The sequence below is a fragment of the Puccinia triticina genome, chromosome 10A (genome assembly GCF_026914185.1).
Source record: "Puccinia triticina chromosome 10A, complete sequence".
Lineage (NCBI taxonomy): Eukaryota > Fungi > Basidiomycota > Pucciniomycetes > Pucciniales > Pucciniaceae > Puccinia > Puccinia triticina.
Genome location: NC_070567.1, coordinates 1,649,381 through 1,668,805, shown reverse-complemented (window position 1 = coordinate 1,668,805; position 19,425 = coordinate 1,649,381). Strand labels below are relative to the sequence as shown.

The window sequence follows — 19,425 nt, the reverse complement described above, 5'->3', positions numbered from 1 at the left end:
TACATACACTAACTCTTAGTGCATCTATTTTCAGAGATAAGATAAGATGGTTAACCACCACAGTATTTAGTTATTCTTAACTTGCTATCTTTTATCTACACTCACTGCAAAAGAATAAAACCAAAGAAAGTATTGTTATTTGCAAAAAGTCAAGGATAAAAGTATTATTGATGTAGTGCAGTGAAAAAATAACAATATGCTACACTAACAAAAAATTTATCAGATCAGTCCACCATTGATTCTATCATAAAAAATTATCTCCACATGGAACAGAAACTGATTCACCTGAACCTTGTGCAAGATCAACCTCTTCTGCTTTCTGCTCAATCAGCTTGGGGGTGTATCCATAGGCCTGTTGATCCCAAGCTGGATAACTGAGTGTGTAAATACTTCTAAGTTCTGCCACCAATTGTGTTTCATGCTCCCAGAGAAATTAATGGGGCCACTTGTGTCAGAAAAGCTCATCAGTTGAGCATTTGAATCTTAATCAAGGGATGATGCACACAAGGCCTATGTACTTGAAGTTTTATATAAACATGTGATTGAAGAAATTTGAAGCAAGTATGTGGGGATTAAGCTTTGGCAAGTAACAACAACATGTTTCCAGCTGTAGTCATTCAAAACTCTAATTCTTCTATAGAGTGAATTGTGGCACTTCTTAGGGCCTGTACCATGGGCCTCAATTTTGAGAAATTTCAACTTTTTTTTGCCCTGTACACAAAAATTGAAAACTAGCGGAGGGTTCAAATGTTGAAATTCTTCACATTTGGGCTCAAGCCTACATTTTGGCCAGGCTCATGAGTTTTTGTCCCAAGAAATTTTGAGGCAAATAAATTTGGAAAATTTCAATTTTAATCCCCTATGGTACAGGCCCTTAAATTAGCAATACTATCAGAATGTTCTTCAAATGAACATGAACTGCAGTGCAATGCTTCAGGTCTCAATCCATTGATGAAAATGGGAGTCAGAGGGAACAACTGATTTTCTCATATTTAGTCACCAAAATTCAATCTAGCTGAAACAACTGGCAACAAGTGATTCTCATCTCATCAGCTAGATCTAGAGACCTGCAAGAATTCAAAGCCATGGAGTTGGCTTGTAAGTGTGGCCTCTTAATCTGCCTAGACTCATTGAAGTCAGTCAGACAAGGCACCTGAAGATTTAGAGCTGGGATTTACAGTGGTGAAGCTGCCTTGGCCTCTAGTTATCATAAAATCATCATAATATTAAGACATGTAGATCTTAATCTTTTTTATTCTAGACATGAATTTTAGAATTTATATCTTCTTAATTTTAGACATGTAGATTCTAAAATAATTGTGTTCTGTAGAGTTGAGACATGTCTCTTTTCAAGCTGTTGTATTCATCTGTCACAAGTGTGACAGGCGAGCTTGGTTTATTCTTCTCTGACTCATTAATACTAAATCATTGAGTCAGAGCACATTCTTTTGTTGACTACCCTTAAGAATTCATCAAGAAGATCAAGTCCCCATCTCCTCTTTCAAAATCTTCTCCTCACGTCCTCAGAGGGCACCAATGTGTCTCAAATTCTAACACCTACTGCCACCTCCACCTCACTTGAACAGGTTTGTTTTGCTAAGACTGCATCCCTACTGCTGCCCCCACCTCACTTGAACATGTTTTTTTTATAAGACGGCATCCCTACTGCTGCCCCACCTCACTTGAACAGGTTGGTTTTGCTAGGCTGGATTTTTGTATCCTCAGCTCTCTCCACCTCTCTGACCTCACTCCATTTTACGCACCCACCGCAACGGGTCCCTCACCGAACTTGGATGGGTAGCGGGGGGGGGGGCTCTCTTCTTGCCTAATTTTGGCCAAGAGGGAGTGTCCCGGCCCCGCTTCTCACTTTTTTTCTTACAGGTTCAGGCCAGCGCGAAGATGGCAATCTACAGCGTTGGTCCTAGGCCGGCCCGAACCCCTTTTGGGGGGTTTCAAGCCGGCTGAGTGTGGGTCGGGGGGGGCTTTCCACCCCGTGTCCCCCAAGCCTCTGAAGACCTTTGTTCTATGTCTTGTGGCTCGAGAGGAGTGAAAAACCCCCCGGATCAGAAGAAAAGTTGTGCCCCCCTGTGTGCGCTATGTTGGGGTGGGCGGGTGGTGCCGAAAAGAAAGGAAATTGATTGAGTAAAAGACAGGATGCTCGAGTTCGATGGGAGAAGACAAGAGCTGGGGGGACAAACTAGGGCGCAGAGGAGTCGCCTATTTATGTCCTTTCCCAGCGACTTCATCCCATCGGGACCGTCCTTGGGTCGCTTAGCTTGGTCACGTGTCACGTTGGCTTCGCGCCTCTGTTGCTGTAGTTACAGCTTCTGGGGGGTTGGCGGAGGCTTGGGCGCCTATCCCCTGGTCAACCTGAGGCGTACCTCTTCCTAGGGGAAAGGAGGCGCTGGTGACGCGTCCCAAGAGGTCCCAAGTCTTTCCACTATGGGTTTAGCCCATGGACAACGGGACCTCTCTGCGCTCCGGTTCCCTCCCAACAACTTTTGCTTGTTCTGAAGCTGTGGCCATGGAAGGTCCTCTTCAATTTTGTACACAAGTCAATCTATAATTTTAGATTCAAAAAACTGTAACTTGTGATTTTTGACTAAAAAAAGAAGTTCAAGTGACTAAGCTCAATCAATTTATAGTCCATTAAACATAGATCATTATCCACAAAGGAAAAATAATGATCCTCAGACTGGAAGGAGGCTCAATCTTATGAGTTTGTGCATTTTTTGATCAAGGTGCATCACAACTGGTTCTACTGAGCATAATGAAGATATGTTTCTAAAAATCTTGATCAACATGACCAATGTGGCTGTGGCAAATCTCATATTTGGGGCAATAGAAAAATGTGACACTGGTGCTTGTATTTACCTTGATATTTGACAAGAGTAGTGTGAAATGTTTAATGTAACATGGGCACTTCTTTGGGATGTTCAATTGACATTAGTGGTCTTCAAAATTGAATCATATGTTGAAAATGGCTGGGATGATGAGAAGTGATGAGGAAAGTTGTGATGACCCTCATAACTTCCCAAATCTGCCAAACATGCAAGTGATGTGATATGGGCCTTGGTGAGGCCCAGTTATGCAAAATGGGAAATTATGATACAAAATAACCGCTGCCAAACAGGGCCTTATGAGGCCCCTTTGGGGGACACATGTGCATCTTTGATGATAATTATGGTATTCAAAATTGCATATGTCACTATTTACATAAAATCATAAAACCAATTTTTGCTGGGAGATGTCAGCGTGCATAAAACTTAAAGTGACATCTCCCAGCCAAAATTGAAGTTTATGATTTTATGTAAAAAAATCTTATGCAATTTTGAATACCATAAATGGCAAGAGGTCAGACAAATGCTCTGAAAGTGCACAAGGCGGCTAGACTCTAGTGATAATTGAATGCTTGTTCAAATCAGTACCCTTCCGCAGTACTTTCAAAGTGAATCCTTAACAGTGTGTCCTTGGTGTATACAAAGACCGGGCAGGCATTTGTTCCCATGTCCCACCTACACAACGAGTGTCAGCATATTGGATAATACTTGAGTAGATTCATAACTAGCTGCCACCTCCAAGACAACTTATTTGTTATTACACTTACATGTTTGTATCTATTCTGTATCTAGGTACAATTGACCCAAGCCAATTCGGTTGATGCTCCCTGCTTCAGCAAAGTCATTTGTTCTACGTTGACCTGGGCAGATCGTATATATTCATGAAATCTGGATAACTAGAGGCCAAGGCGGCTCCGCCGCTGCAAAACCAACACCCAGGTCCTCCCCCCTTGATAGGCTAGTCAGATTTTTAGATCAACATTTTGTCAAAGTTAGATAGATCATTCAATTTCAATTCCACACTCTCAGTTAGATTGCTTTAACAAATTGAAAAAAAGAGATCAACATATCATAGCAACATGCTCCGTGATTATGAATTATTTACTAATCTATTTGCTCTTTTTAACAATTGGGGCCTCTGTGTTCGATCCTGAATTTGAAAATATGCAGCTCCAGGATTGTTAAAATCAACTCTTATCTTTTGAGTAACTTATCAAAAAAAAATCCTCCACTTGAAACCAGCCCACAAACTTATAATTTATCATGTTGGAGGGGTAGCTCTAATATGACAATAAAAAACACATAGATATATATATTGTGTGGACGGAGACAGACCTCATAGAGATTGTTGACAGTCAAAGGGCCGAGTTTAGCGGCCCCAAAGCTACCAAGATCGCAGAGGAAGTCGGCGAGGCCTTTGGGTAGATGAAGCCCGAGAGGGTTGTTGCGAGCCTGAGGGCTTCCAGGGCAACAAGAAGTGGCTGAGCATCCATGATGAGCCTCTGCAGCGTTGGGGAGGGATCAGTGGCTCACGTCTGTTGCTAGCTGAAAGGAGCCAGGAACAGAGATTGTTGCCCGTGTGATATGTTTGCATAGTAGGCTGTAGGGGAAGGAGAAGAAATTGCAATCCAGAAGGCATACCTAATTTTGTGTGTTGACTCCCGGTTACCGGACCTTGTGGCGGCAGCAGAGGTGATGAAGGGCAAGTTGGTGGCCGATGGGGTCATGTCTTACGTCGCCGCCGTATCCTCCGTCGTCCAGGCGGAAGCCAAGCTTGCAGGCATCTGGGCCAAGGATCCTACCCGCCAGATGTGGCCTCTGAATAGGGCTCGGCATGGGCCTGCTCAAGATGAGGTGGGGATCAGCGCGACCAAACAGAACTATAAGGGCCGGATGGGACACCCCCTGGCGCATACCTATCTGACCAGTTGTGCTGTTGTGGCTACGAGTGCGGTCGCAGGGAAGCCAAAGAGTTGCGGCCCAAACTCTTCCTCAGCCACTAGCTTGCCTTCAGATCCAAATTGTCGATCACCCCAAGCCAACAAGAATTTTGTCTACTTCGAAAGCAGAAGACCAGATGAGTGAGTGTTACCCAACTTCCCCGCCTTCTTCGGAGGCCCGTTGTTTTTTGCCCAAGCCAATAACATCAACACCAAGGGAGTCTATCCCAGCAAATATACCTATCACGACGACATTTCGCCGGAGGGAAAAGCAGCAGTTGTGATGGAGAACTACGACCGCTTGTTTGCTGAGACTGTACGGCACTTGTACCCCTCTCCTTCCACGGGAACCCTTCCAGTACCCACAGACAAGAGCCATACCACCCGCGCCCAGCAGAGCCGGATGACCAAAACCGGTGTCATCCTCGTCGTTGGACATAAATTTGGCACTGGCTTGTCCCGCAAACAGGCCGCCACAGCGCTTAGAAACACTGGGATCTCACTGGTGATTTCAGCCACTTTTGGCAAAATCTGGAAAAGAAAGTGATCACTATATTCTTGCTACTCAGTGGTCTTGGCGGCGATGCTAGATCCGGTCAACGTGGCAGAAGCTTCTTGGATGTTGTATGGTTGTGGCTCAAGGAAGGCATTATAGTTGGATGGGAGCGCTGGAAGTAAGATGGGTGGATAATTGGCGTTTGTGATTCATGGAAATAAACCGGAAATGATTAGATTTCTGGAGCGTACATAGGGTTGGCGTTGCGATGGGGGCGAGTGACAAGGGCCCGGGCCTAGGTAATCAGTGCCATGTATGGGTGGGTGGGGGTCTGGTCGTTTGAGCAGCAAGGGAGTAGCAGGCGCGGCAGTATGTTCAGGATGACCGTTTGGGAGAGTGGCTTGAAAGCTGGCTGGTTGAGTGGTCATTAGGTACGTGGGGTTAAGGTGCAAGCAATGGTAAGCCTTGGTGGGCAGTTGGTAGGGCTTGGGTAATTGTGATTGAGTCGCGGGGTTGGCTGGAGGATGCGTGCAGTATCTGGTATCCTGGGCCAAGGTGGCAGAAGGGTGAGATTGGGTGGTGGATAGCTGTTGAGCCCATGGTCAAGGTTGGGCGGCTATAAATAGGGGTATAGAGCCGTGATGGTGATTTGCTCGGGCGACTCCCAGAGCTGTAATTCCAGCTGGGGGTTGCCTCACCCCCCTCCGCTGTTGCACTTGCGCAGTTTGAGGGTTAATTCTTGATGACCCCCCTTTGCAATTGCCTTAAATGCGGCGCGCTGGGGGTTATCTGCCCAATGCTTGCAACCTCCCTAGAAGAGGTTGGGTATTGGGCTGGTGTTGTTGTTTGGCTGTATTTCTTTTCTTCTTGTTATTATTTTGTAGGGGAAACCCTTGATCTGTGTTTTTGTGATTGTCTGTCTTTAATGAACTTAGATTTCATTCAGAATTACGCGTGTTCGGGTGTCGCCAGTTGACAATCAATTGTCTCATAATGCGACTACACCACCCGGGCACTTCATCACCAGGCCCGAAGTAAATGGATCAAATGAGCTTTTGGCCGTCGGGTATACCTCGGTCACTAGTGCCTGTCCTTGTTGGCAAGTACGCTGACAAGCGACTTATGAGTGTGGTGTCACCAGGTCCAGACGGTGATAGCGCTTTTATTACCACGCGACCGGCCCTCCTTATCACTAGGGAGCGAATAGCTGAATTGCACTTTGACCGTTGACATCGGTGGTTAAGGTCTTCAAAGTATTATTGGTATCAGTTGACTATGTGCGAGTCTCATTGCACACAGATAGCCTTCTGTGATTCAGATGCCAAGCCTATATAAACTAGTGGCCCCTCATGAGCCATTCGCGCATCGTCAGGCAGCTCTCTCTCTCTCTCTTGCACTTCTTAAATTTAAGAACAGTTATCGCATCTTACGCACGAATACTTTCACCTTTGCTTCGTATCGATAATCGACAGTATGTCTCAAACCATCTATTCCGCCACGAGAGCATCACTACTGTTGCTTGTTGTCTTGTCCGCCCTGGTGGCGCCAAACTTCAGCAAAATCATTCTAGATTACCGAATCCCATTGACTGCAAAGGTCGCCGATCTGACCGTGAAGACCACCGCGCTGGGCAAACTAACTAAAGACACCATCCAGGGCACTAATAGTTTAGCCGAGGCTTACGAATTTTTGAAACCAGCCACCGGTAAATTTCAGCAGATGGTGTTAAAAATTAACGACAAATCGATTTTTCAAGATCAAAAAGGATTTCGGTTAGTTCAATAGCTGCTAACTCAAACCGGGAAGCCTGCTCTAATTGTGCTTTTCTGATACTCTTTCTTTCTAGCCGCAATGATATCGTACCCGTTTATGATCCAGTTTCTATCGAAAAAGACATAAAAACATATCATCATGTGAGAGTATACGTGCAATCGCCAATCAGAAGTGATTTTGAGCTGATTTTATCTACCCCGGTGTATGAAAGAGTTTCATTGTCAAAAAAGATGGAAAATTGGATCTAAGGCACGGCTACCTGCTTGCAAGTGTTGAGTTTGCTAAGGCGGTAAGCATACAGGTCCTTCAAACCTTGCACAAACACAAGAAAGCTCTAACTTTGGCTGTCTTTTTTCATACCTGATTACGTATTTTCAGGACGGTGAATTTGAATCTTCTGAAAAGTTGCTCTGTTGAGTTTTTCCTGACGCGTGAATTTTTGTTCGCATACTGCAGGCACCCACATCTACGACATCCACCTAGGTACACCATTTAAAAGTGACAACACCGCCGGAACAAAAAGTCCAGATGCAGATTTCTTTAGAGTGAGAGACATCAATTTCAAAACGCTGTTTGATGTTAAAATGATCCCGGATACTATATTCAATTTTGCTATAGAGGTAGATGTGAGTTAGCTCATCAATCTTTGAATCATGGAAGAAAGTATCTAAATTGAGTATTGTTTGTTTTTATTTCTTTTTTTCTGGCTAGTGGAAGCAAAAGTACGTGCACATGATAATAAATGACACGGCAGAAAAAGATGATGAATGAAGGCATGAAAAATTGACATGTTTATCATTGTAGTAAATTGAGTGTTTACCATTCGACCGGCAATGATAAGCTCAAGCAAGTCGTAAAACCGACGGCCTTTGTAGCAACAAATGAAAAGGCAAAAAATGCGGCCGGAACAGGCGAATGGCATATACAAATGATCAAGGAGTAAGCAGGGGATCTGATTGGGTCTCTTGAAAGCTAATTCATTGAGCACTATTGTTTCCCTTAATTAGGCCGCTCCCTAATAAAGCGGACCCAGAGAAGGAGCGTAGCGACGTCCCTCACAAGGGTATACAAGTAAGTTCTTCTAGAATTGATATCCGGCAAGGGAGGGGGGTCACCATGACTGATTTGACACTTTTCTCATCATTGCAGGAAAGTAACATCGATGAGTCAATTATCCATTTTCGTAACTTCATTGAAGACAAAACAACAACAGACCCTGATGGGCCCGATGCAATTGCAACGGGAGGTACGGCAGCTATTGATGCAGCGAGGCAAAAAACCAGAAAACCATAGGAGGCTGGAAGTACTGAGACCAGCAGATACAACAATTAAAAATGGGGATATTGATTTTTACAAGGTCTAAGACCTTGTAAAAAAAATAACTGTGGAATTATGCATAGGGTCCAGTCAATGTATAATTTTACAAGCCATATTTCCTAATCCCCACTTTGTAAGGAGACCCATTTTCATCAAGCACCCTGTAAAATTACCCTGGGATCCAATCATCCAATTTTATTAAAACCACAGATTGAGCAAAATCAAGATCAAAGGTTTCCCCCACACATAAGCATTTTCAACAAATAAAGAAGGGGGTTTGCCCTACAAAATAAACAAACACACAGACAAAAAAGGATTAATGCCAATATACAAAGAAGCTTTTTCCAGTCCTTGACCCCCCAGCCTGTGACATGGCACAGGTAAAAAGGGGCCAAATTTAACCTGCTCAGCCTGGCACAAGTGTGAGAAGCAAAAGTCAGGGCTGTGAGAGCACCAACCGGTGCAAGCGCAATGGGGGATGAGCTAAGATCAACAACACCCATGGCAAAGTCCTCTTCATTTATACTTGTTCCCTCCTCCCCCTGCCTATGGTATTATCTCTACTTCTGAATCCTGATCACACCAAAACAACACCGCAAGCAGCAACATCACCAACACAACCCCATGATGTATTATTATTGTCACCCAGAAACCCTTCCAATACTGACAAGTGTATATGTATAAACCCTAGCAGCAGACCATCCCCAGCCATAGTTTCATTGACCCTGGAGATGACCGGGCACCAGCTGAAGCCATCTCAAAAAAATCAATTCACCTTTATGCAAGTAGCGGATGTCAGCAGTGGGTTACTCAGGAGTTGATTAGAATCCATTCAATAGAAGTTTACTGAGATTTTCTGGTGGCTCTGAGCCATAGATGAGGCCAAATCTGCTCCAAAGAGTTGAGGCCCAGCCAACAATAAGTTGGAGACATTCAGGCCTAGAGTTCCGGACAGTGGATGACTTCCCGTCGAGATCTGGGAGTCTCCCAGAAACAATCTAGAGCCCAAAAAGCTAGATTTCCCGGCAAAAATCTAGACTTTTCGGGTCTAAAGCAGCATCTGGGAGGGTGCCAGATCCCACGGGAAGTCACCCAGTGATCTGATGATGTGAATGGAACAGGCTATATTGAAGTAGTGATGGGGTGATGCATCTTGGACTTAAAGAGGAACCAGTTGAATAAGTGATGTTATCATTTCTGTCTCTTCTGAAAGTCTGGCAAACAATGGAATCCAGTGAGTACAACTTATAAGCTCTATCATACAAGCCTCACTAGATAGAAGCATATATATATAAAGTATGTTCATAATAAAATCAGTTGAAAAAGTGTGAAACATGAATAGGAGGTTGAAATGAGTGTGAAACATGTGACAAGTGCAGTCGGTGTAACCAAACACAAAGTTTTCTGCTATTGGGTTGCCGGGTTTTGCTTGCCAGCTAACGCATGTGGAGATCTCCAATCACCCGGTGACCGGCAAAGGCCGGCCCGTGTGATCAGAGTAGCAATTTCCACGGCAGCCGAATCCAATCATTCAGGCCAGGAAGTGTGACTGTCAGCCTTAGAGTCATCACAGCTGACCTAAAAGCTGCCTGTTCTACCTTTGTTACATATAAATTACTTTATATCTTTTTCATCTTAAGAGATAACCTTGTTTTGACTTCATATTCTGTTTCCTCATGCAATTTTAACCCTAGTTACAACTTATTAATTCATTGTAACTATACTCCTTCCCTGAGTTATTGAGTTGTGGCGCGCTTGCGCAGTTGTGACGTGTCAGCGCTACCAGGCGCGCCAAACCACATGTACATATGTAAATTACATAAGCAAACTGTGAAAATTTTCGTAGTCAGGATCCCCCTTGCCTGAGGCGGATCTACAGACTTCAGCACACCAGAACCACCACCCAGATAACTCCAGGATCACCACCAAAGAGCCTACTATACTCCCAGTATACCTACCGTCACAGGCGCCTAGGATATTGACAGTAAGTAACCTCTTTCACTGAACCTTGTTTATCTCAGAGGTACAACTCTGTGTCTTGCTTGATCTGCTCTTTCTTCTGGTTTTGCCTCCTTCTTGATCACAGGGCTGTCCCTTATTATCACTTGGCCTTTGCCACAAATCTAGGTTGCAGGGCTGTCCCTCAGGTTTCCCATTAAGAACCTTGACTGTCCAGAGAGAAGTCTAAAAAACTGTGGCTGGTTTAAACTTATCTAATCCAGATACCCTCCTGAGAGGAAGCTGTAGCACTTCTAGCACAGATAAGCAGCACTCTTCAGAAGAGTAGCATTGCCAGTGGACGTGCATTCCCACTAGAATAACCTAGTACTTCTCTTCTTCCTTATCCTGCTTGGCTTCCCTTTCTCTTTCTCTTTTCTCTTATAGTTGTAGTTTCTTTATCCCAAGAAATCCAACCATTGCCCCCCCATTTCTTGTGTCCTGTGGTCACTATAGAGACCCAGGCTCACAATTGGGGGCCTCATCGGGAAAATTACTCACCTTTCATAATTCTAGACTGCTATAAAGCCAAAGGACTGATCATCCTGACCAAATCAAACAAAAAACTCTTAAAAATTTGAAAAAAATTCACTTTAAAAAATTTTCTACATATCCTACTAACGCTAAAATTCTTCTAAAATTATCCAAAATTACTTTTATATTGATAAATTTCCTAACTGAACCCTTGAAAATTTTTTTTTACGCCCTGTGTACTCGTGAAAGTGCAGAATTGTGACTCCTCTGCGCCGCTATTTATCCCTTTGTTGGACTTATCCTCCCCAGAACCCTCTATATCTTCGGATCAAGAAGAGATAGCGAAAAACGGAGTACGCTCAAAAGATTCTCCTGCTTCTTATCTACAATTACCCCAGTTGACCGTAAAAAAATTCTTAACGGCGCAGACTAGCGCAGACGACGAAAACTACGACGATAGAGTAGTAGCAGATCCGTGTAACGGCAACTTAATCAGTAGCACGTCGTGGACCCCTATAGCTACCGCAAAAGCGCCGAAAACTCGACGAAAGAAGACCGTAGCTCCCGTCAACATAGCCGAGTGGACTTCTAATCCCTCAGCGAAGTCAAGCGCAAGAGAAAACAAGAAGAAAGCGTCTTCTACTACTAGGAAAAGCAAAAGGATTTCCGCTAAATCCAAATCTTCAGGTATTTAACCTTGAAAAACTCTTAATCCTCAATTTTACCGCTTAATTACCCTCCCTTCTTACACATAATCATCATGCCTCCTCACCTTAGAAATGGCCAAGACCTCTCCGAAGAGCTCCGCCACCGGTACCGTCTTAGCCCAGCCGCCGAAGAACGGCTTCAAAGGGCTAGAAGCAGCCTTGCTGGAACTACAGGAGGATTTCCTCAAGCTCCCGGAAGAGGAGCCGCTCCCCCCAGATACCGGGATCCCTCCGGCCCTATACCAGCCGAGGGAAACATCCATAGCCCTAGCGTCGAGCAGATCCACGCCGGTTCCGCGGCCTATTGACAGGGAGCAGATAGACTTGACGGTGAACCTTCCTCCGACGAGTCAACCGCCCTCCCAGCCTACCAACTCAGAGGGCATGAGATCCACGGCGCCGCCCAATCTAGCCCTCCTTCCGTACACTCAGAGCCCTCGACGGGAGGCGTCCTCCGGTCCCATGGACCTTATCCCGGAAGAGGAAGAGCTTTCCAGCCTCATCAGCATGTTCAACGAACAATTCGACCTATTTGTTCGCGCCAGGGAGGCGCAGAACACGTTAACCATGAGGCGCCTCCTCTCCCAAGCCTCTATGACGCAGGAAATGATAATAGAACTAGTTGGGAGGAACGACGGTATCCGTCTCTGTCAAGAATGGATACCCAGAGACGAGCTACACAACCTGGAAGCCTCTCTAATGAACCAGAACAACGGCCTAGGTCCGCAGAATTCTACGGCGCAAGTATCCCGGCCTCATTCGCAGCTAGCCTTAGTGCCGCACGCCAGTCAGCAACCCATTCTAGCGACGCCAACGCCGGAACCCACGGGTTCTCAACTACGAGCTATAGCGCAGGAGTTCCAGGGTCCTATCCCCTCCAACCAGGCTCAGTTTCAACCGCAGCATCAATCCCAGCCGCGCCTAGAGAGCCAACATTACCAAGGAACTCCTTTGCCGCCGCCGCCACCGCCGCAGACGCTCCAAGTGAGGCCACCACCAGCTTCTATACCGCGATAGGTGGTTCAGTTATTCCGCCCCAGCCCGCATCTTCAAACTGGCGGCTACAATCCACCCCTTTATCCGCAAATGCCGCAAGAATTCGCAGGCCACAACCCCCCTCCTCCTCAAAACAACTGGAGAGGATCAGGGAGGTATTGGAGACGCCCTCAGGACGACACTCAGAGAGTTCTAGAAATAGGAGAATACCTGATGAGAGCCACACGAGGAGTGAGGAGAGGCTATGGACGAGGGAGAGCCAGAGGGAGAGGCCCTTATTAGATGAATCTTTACCTAAAAGCTCTTTAAGTAGTGATTCCCCATTAGGCCTCAGTTTAGATATTGACAATCTCTCTGATCCTTCAAATAGAGAATTTTTCCTCAATAATCTTAACTCTGAAATGTCTAGAAATGGTCCTTTGTTTCTAGAAGAAAAATTACAAGTCCTGTTCTCTAAATTCCTCTCTGAATTATCTGGTACTGTTGAAACCATTCCTGGTACTCTTCTTGAATCTTGTGTCAGCAATTTTAAAGATGTCCTGAATCAGTCCATTCTTGATCTGTTTAAAAATGAATTCATTCCCTTTCTGCTTGATCAAATCCTGAACAACATAGGTGAAAGTGCCAGAGAGAAGTCCATAGTGAATAACAATGTGTTAGAACAACTGAAGAAACACATAGATGAGAAGTTTGAGACAGTTCAAGATTTAATTCTGGTAAATGAATCACAATGTCATTCTAACATGGGGACAATTGGCCAAAATCTGAAAGATTTTGAAGAGAAAGTGAGCAACAATCTTACTTCCATTGGTAATCAGATCAATGACCTTCATGCCAATGAGCATAATAGATTTGAACAATCTAAGAGAAGATTCAGTGACATATCTTCTGTAGTAAACACTGTGAGCTCAAAGCTGGATTCCGTGTTAATACCAGATGACAGAGACCAACCCCCTCATCTCTTATACAATAATCCCTTCCAGAATATACACCATGAGCAACAACAGGAACACAGACCACCTCCTCCTATTCCTACTCCTGAACCCCAGAGACCTCCAAGAGATAACTTTCCTAAGTCTGCTAGCAATACTCCTGATGCTAAGACCCAAGAGGAATTCCCCTACATTGATCTTGGAGCAATAGACTTTGAAATGAGGAAGGAGTTGTGGAAAGGTATCCCCAAAAATGGAGACTGGGAGAAATTTTCTGGAGAATTGCCTTACAATCATGAACTTTGGATTAAAAACACTGATATCTTGGTCAGAGACTACTTGATGCTGGATAACATGATAATCAGTAGATTAACAATCCTGTTAACTGACACTGCAAGGAATTGGTACCTAGGCATCAGAGACCAGTATGGGAACAAATCTTGGGCTTGGTGGAAGAATGCCATCAGGAACAAGTTTGGTACTGAGAACTGGAAATGGAAAATGCAACAAGAGTTTGAGAATGATCACTTTGCCTATGATGGGAGGAAAATCCATAAATGGTTTGGTAATCAGAGAGAAAGACTGAAGGCTTATCAACCTGAACTCAGTGAGTATCTTATTTGTGAAAAAATCTTGAAGCAATGCCCTCCAAATCTTGAGCATGCTATTAAAAGCAGATACAAAAGAGATGCTACTGAAATGAGTTTTGAGGATATGGTTATAATTGCTGAAGAAGTCATAGACAGAGTCATGAAAAGGAACAAACCTGTGACAAACAATTATAACACTCCTAATAGATCCCAATGGAGAAACAATACTGCCCCTGAGAAAACTGATAAGCCAACTGACTCCTCCACTAAAAGGAATCCTGTCTCTGCCCCTGAGAAAGAAAAACTCATCTGTCATTTCTGCAAACAAACTGGCCACTTCTCCAGGGAATGCCCTAAGAAGAAGAGCAGAATTAATAATGTAGGAATAGATGATGATGATGATCCCAAGACTGACAATGGAGAAGATCAAGGTGAACCACACAAGTCTGAATCAGAACTAGATGAAGAAGAAGAGAATCATAGAACCAATCACATGATCCTTGCCATGGACAATGGAAATGGTGCCAATTATGACCCCTTAGTTGATTTTGATTTTGGAGCACATGCTGTAGAGTGTGAGATAAACCAAGACTTCTCCATTGCTGAAATTCAAGCTGAAACTCATCAACCCCAGACCTGGGACAAATCCTACCAATCTTCCCACATAGAGGATGCTAGACTGATGAAATGTAAACCTGATAGAGGAAAAGCTCATCTTACTGGAAAATCAAATCTCACTACTGTCCTCATTGAATCCAGAGAACAATCATGTCTTCTTGATAGTGGAGCTTCTTGCTCAATCATCAGCAACAAATTGCTAGGTTCTATATTACCAGAATGGGAAAACAAACTCATGCCAATTAACCATGCTAAATTTCACAGCTGTAGTGACCAATTACAGCCAATGGGCATAATAGAAATGGCTTTGATTTTTCCTCACACTAAAGGTTCCATTAGAATCCTGGCAGAATTTGTAGTCATGAAAAATGCAAGAATTAACTATCTTATCCTTGGAAATGATTACATGTCTCTTTATGGCTTTGACATCACAAACAGCAAAGAGAGATTCTTCACCATTGGAAATGAGAACAAGAGGAAGAAATTCAGCTTTAAGTCTCATCATCTAGAGAAAATGAGCCCTTCCAATGAAATTTCTGCTGTAAAGAAGTCCCTTCCTCAACTGCAGAAATTTATTACAGAAGAACTCTGTGAAGCCAAGTTCAGTGATAAGTTGACTATTGAGCAAAAAGAGAAGCTGTTTGAAGTCCTTTACAATAACAACCTTGCCTTCTCCAACACCAACCAGCCCCTTGGTGCCATTAAGGGTCATGAAGTTCATATCAAGTTGACAACTGAGAGACCCTATCCTCCTCTCCTCAGAAGACCTCCTTATCCTGCCAGCCCCAAAAGCAGAGAAGCTCTTGAGCAACACATTGAAGAACTAGTAAACCTGAATGTTCTAAGGAAAGTTGGTCATAATGAAGTAGTTGAGATCACTACTCCTGTAATCATTGCCTGGCACAATGGAAAGTCCAGAATGGTAGGAGACTTCAGGGCATTGAATTCCTACACTGCTTCAGACAGGTATCCCATTCCCAAGATCAGTGAGACTCTGAACAACCTGGCCAAAGCTAAGTATCTGACTAGTATGGATGTACTCAAAGGTTTTCACCAGAATGTCATTGCAGAAGATTCCAGACATCTACTCAGGATTATTATGCACAAAGGAATCTATGAGTACCTGAGAATGCCCTTTGGGATCAATAATGCCCCCTCTCATTTCCAGAGAATGATGGACATTGAGTTTAGAAAGGAAATTGATGAGAAGTGGGTCATTATCTACATTGATGATATCATCATTATGTCCAACACTTGGGAGGAAAACCTCAATAGGATAGACAGGATCCTGAAAGTTGTCATTAACATGAACATGAAAATCTCCTTGAAGAAGTGTAACTTTGGATTTGATCAGATCAAAGCTCTGGGCCATCTTGTCTCTGGCATTGCCATAGGAATAGATCAGAATAAAGTAGCTGCTGTCCTCCAAAAGCCTGTGCCTAGTAGTAGAAAAGAAATGCAATCATTTCTTGGTTTTGCTGGCTACTACAGACAACACATTGAGAAGTTTGCAGAGATAGCAAAACCTCTAACTGAACTGACAAGGATTGATATCATATATGAGATGACCCATCATAGAATAGTAGCCTACAACTTGTTAAAAGAGAAACTGACCACAGCTCCATTGCTACTGTTTCCTGACTGGGCCCATCCCTTCACACTATATGTAGATGCTAGCATGACTGGTCTAGGTGCTGCTTTACATCAAGTCCAAGTCATTGATGGAGTGAGAAAAGAAAGACCCATTGTTTTCATATCCAGACAACTGAAGGACAGTGAAACAAGATATGGTGCTAGTCAACTTGAATGCTTATGTCTGGTTTGGGCCCTGGAAAAACTCCATTACTACTTAGATGGCAGTGTCTTTCATGTTGTAACAGATTGCACAGCTTTGAGATCACTGCTGAACATGAAGACTCCCAACAGGCATATGCTCAGGTGGCAGATTGCTATTCAGGAATACAGAGGCAATATGACCATAATCCACAGAGATGGGAATATTCACAAGAATGCTGATGGATTGAGCAGATGGGCTTTGCCAAATGATCCTAGTAACCCTGCTTATGACCCAGAAGACAAGGATGATGATAGATTCCCCATCATGGGCATACATGTCTCTACTTTCAAGAATGAGTTCTTTGACTCAGTGAGAGAAGGCTACAAGCAAGAAAAGAACACTACCATATTGGCTGAACTTTTGTTGAAGGATGCTAAAGATGCCCAACTAAAAAATTCTTTACAAGATCCTTGGAGAAAGCTATATGATGAAGGAAGATTCTCTATATTTGATGGCCTCATCTACTTCAGAGAGAAACACAACTCTGTCCTAGTCCTAGCTGACAAAGAAAGTATCAACACCATCTTGCATGAATGCCATGACAGTGTCTACTCTGGTCACCTTTCTGAAGATAGGACTTTAGAAAAAGTAGCTGATACTGCTTGGTGGGCTAACTGGAGACAAGACACTGGTGAATACTGCTCTTCCTGTGATAGATGTCAGAAAGCAAATAAAGCCACAGGCAAAAGATTTGGACTGCTCATGAAAATTGAAGAACCTTCAAAACCATGGGATGTTATTAACATGGATTGGGTAACTTCCTTGTCCCCAGGAGGAGCTGCTAGTTTCAATGCTTGTCTGGTAATAGTGGACAGATACTCCAAGACCCCTATATTTGTACCCTGCTTCAAGGATGACTCTGCCATGGACACTGCCATACTGTTTTGGAACAGAGTTATAATGCCTAGGACTGGCATCCCCAGAATCATCATCTCTGATAGAGACCCTAAGTTCACATCTGAATTCTGGACTGGTTTACATAGTATGTTAGGAACAAAACTCTCCTTCTCCACTGCTTACCACCCTCAGACTGATGGATTAGCTGAAAGGATGATTCAAACACTTGAAGATATGATCAGGAGGTTTTGTGCATATGGTCTAGAATTCAAAGACAATGATGGTTACACTCATGACTGGGTTTCACTGCTACCAATCCTTGAGCTAGCATATTTCACCAGCATACATTCAACCACTGGAAAACCTCCTGCCATCCTGGAAAAAGGCTGGATCCCAAACCTTCCCAGGGATTTCTTGAAGCAAAACTCTGTAGACATTCATCCTACTGCTCTTGCCTATGGAAAGATCTTTGAGAAAGCTAGAAAACATGCTGAGCAATGCATAACAGAAGCTACATCTTACAACAAAGAGAGATGGGACAAGAGTCACAAAGAACCATCTTTTAAAGTTGGTGATAAAGTCCTAATATCCACAGCAAACTTCAACAACCTGTCTGGCCCTAAGAAGATGAGAGACTCCTTCACTGGACCATTCCTTGTGAAAGCTTTACATGGGAAGAATGCTGTAGAAGTGATACTGACTGAAGAGTTTAGCAGGAAACATCCCACATTTCCTGTCAGCTTGGTGAAACCATACAAAGACCCCAATCCAGACAAGTTCCCTTTGAGACAGAAAGTCAAAGTTGTCATTCCCCCCATGGATAAAACCCCTCAGAGTAAAGTCATACAAAAGATTCTCAGAGACAAGAGATTGAGAGTGGAGAACAGAGATGTTATGATGTACTTAGCTAGATACAAAGGTATGAGTGCTGATCATGATGAATGGCTCCTTGAGAAAGACATCCCAGACTCTGCTATCCTTCTCAGGAAATTCAGAAGTGAGAAGAGGTATAACCCTGTGGTTTAATTTCTTACAGAAATCCAACCCTTTTTGGTGGTAGGGAATGTCAGCCTTAGAGTCATCACAGCTGACCTAAAAGCTGCCTGTTCTACCTTTGTTACATATAAATTACTTTATATCTTTTTCATCTTAAGAGATAACCTTGTTTTGACTTCATATTCTGTTTCCTCATGCAATTTTAACCCTAGTTACAACTTATTAATTCATTGTAACTATACTCCTTCCCTGAGTTATTGAGTTGTGGCGCGCTTGCGCAGTTGTGACGTGTCAGCGCTACCAGGCGCGCCAAACCACATGTACATATGTAAATTACATAAGCAAACTGTGAAAATTTTCGTAGTCAGGATCCCCCTTGCCTGAGGCGGATCTACAGACTTCAGCACACCAGAACCACCACCCAGATAACTCCAGGATCACCACCAAAGAGCCTACTATACTCCCAGTATACCTACCGTCACAGGCGCCTAGGATATTGACAGTAAGTAACCTCTTTCACTGAACCTTGTTTATCTCAGAGGTACAACTCTGTGTCTTGCTTGATCTGCTCTTTCTTCTGGTTTTGCCTCCTTCTTGATCACAGGGCTGTCCCTCCAAATCTACAGGCCTTTGCCTCTATCTTGATCACAGGGCTGTCCCTTATTATCACTTGGCCTTTGCCACAAATCTAGGTTGCAGGGCTGTCCCTCAGGTTTCCCATTAAGAACCTTGACTGTCCAGAGAGAAGTCTAAAAAACTGTGGCTGGTTTAAACTTATCTAATCCAGATACCCTCCTGAGAGGAAGCTGTAGCACTTCTAGCACAGATAAGCAGCACTCTTCAGAAGAGTAGCATTGCCAGTGGACGTGCATTCCCACTAGAATAACCTAGTACTTCTCTTCTTCCTTATCCTGCTTGGTTTCCCTTTCTCTTTCTCTTTTCTCTTATAGTTGTAGTTTCTTTATCCCAAGAAATCCAACCATTGCCCCCCCATTTCTTGTGTCCTGTGGTCACTATAGAGACCCAGGCTCACAGTGACGGAGGCTGGCTGCAGCATGACTGGAGCCCAACCTT

The 19,425-nt window shown here is 43.8% G+C and overlaps 2 protein-coding genes across 2 annotated transcripts; both read left to right on the top strand.

Moving 5' to 3' along the window:
- Positions 1 to 4,535: 4,535 nt before the first annotated feature.
- Positions 4,536 to 5,327, top strand: PtA15_10A192 (uncharacterized protein; the record flags this gene model as incomplete). Its single annotated transcript, XM_053160344.1, has 2 exons — positions 4,536 to 4,921; positions 5,012 to 5,327. 2 exons carry the CDS (start codon positions 4,536 to 4,538, stop codon positions 5,325 to 5,327), a joined length of 702 nt encoding a protein of 233 aa, XP_053024328.1.
- A 1,422-nt stretch (positions 5,328 to 6,749) lies between these two features.
- Positions 6,750 to 8,342, top strand: PtA15_10A191 (uncharacterized protein; the record flags this gene model as incomplete). Its single annotated transcript, XM_053160343.1, has 9 exons — positions 6,750 to 7,048; positions 7,123 to 7,189; positions 7,261 to 7,338; positions 7,428 to 7,461; positions 7,533 to 7,675; positions 7,761 to 7,771; positions 7,854 to 7,988; positions 8,057 to 8,120; positions 8,199 to 8,342. 9 exons carry the CDS (start codon positions 6,750 to 6,752, stop codon positions 8,340 to 8,342), a joined length of 975 nt encoding a protein of 324 aa, XP_053024327.1.
- Positions 8,343 to 19,425: the final 11,083 nt, after the last annotated feature.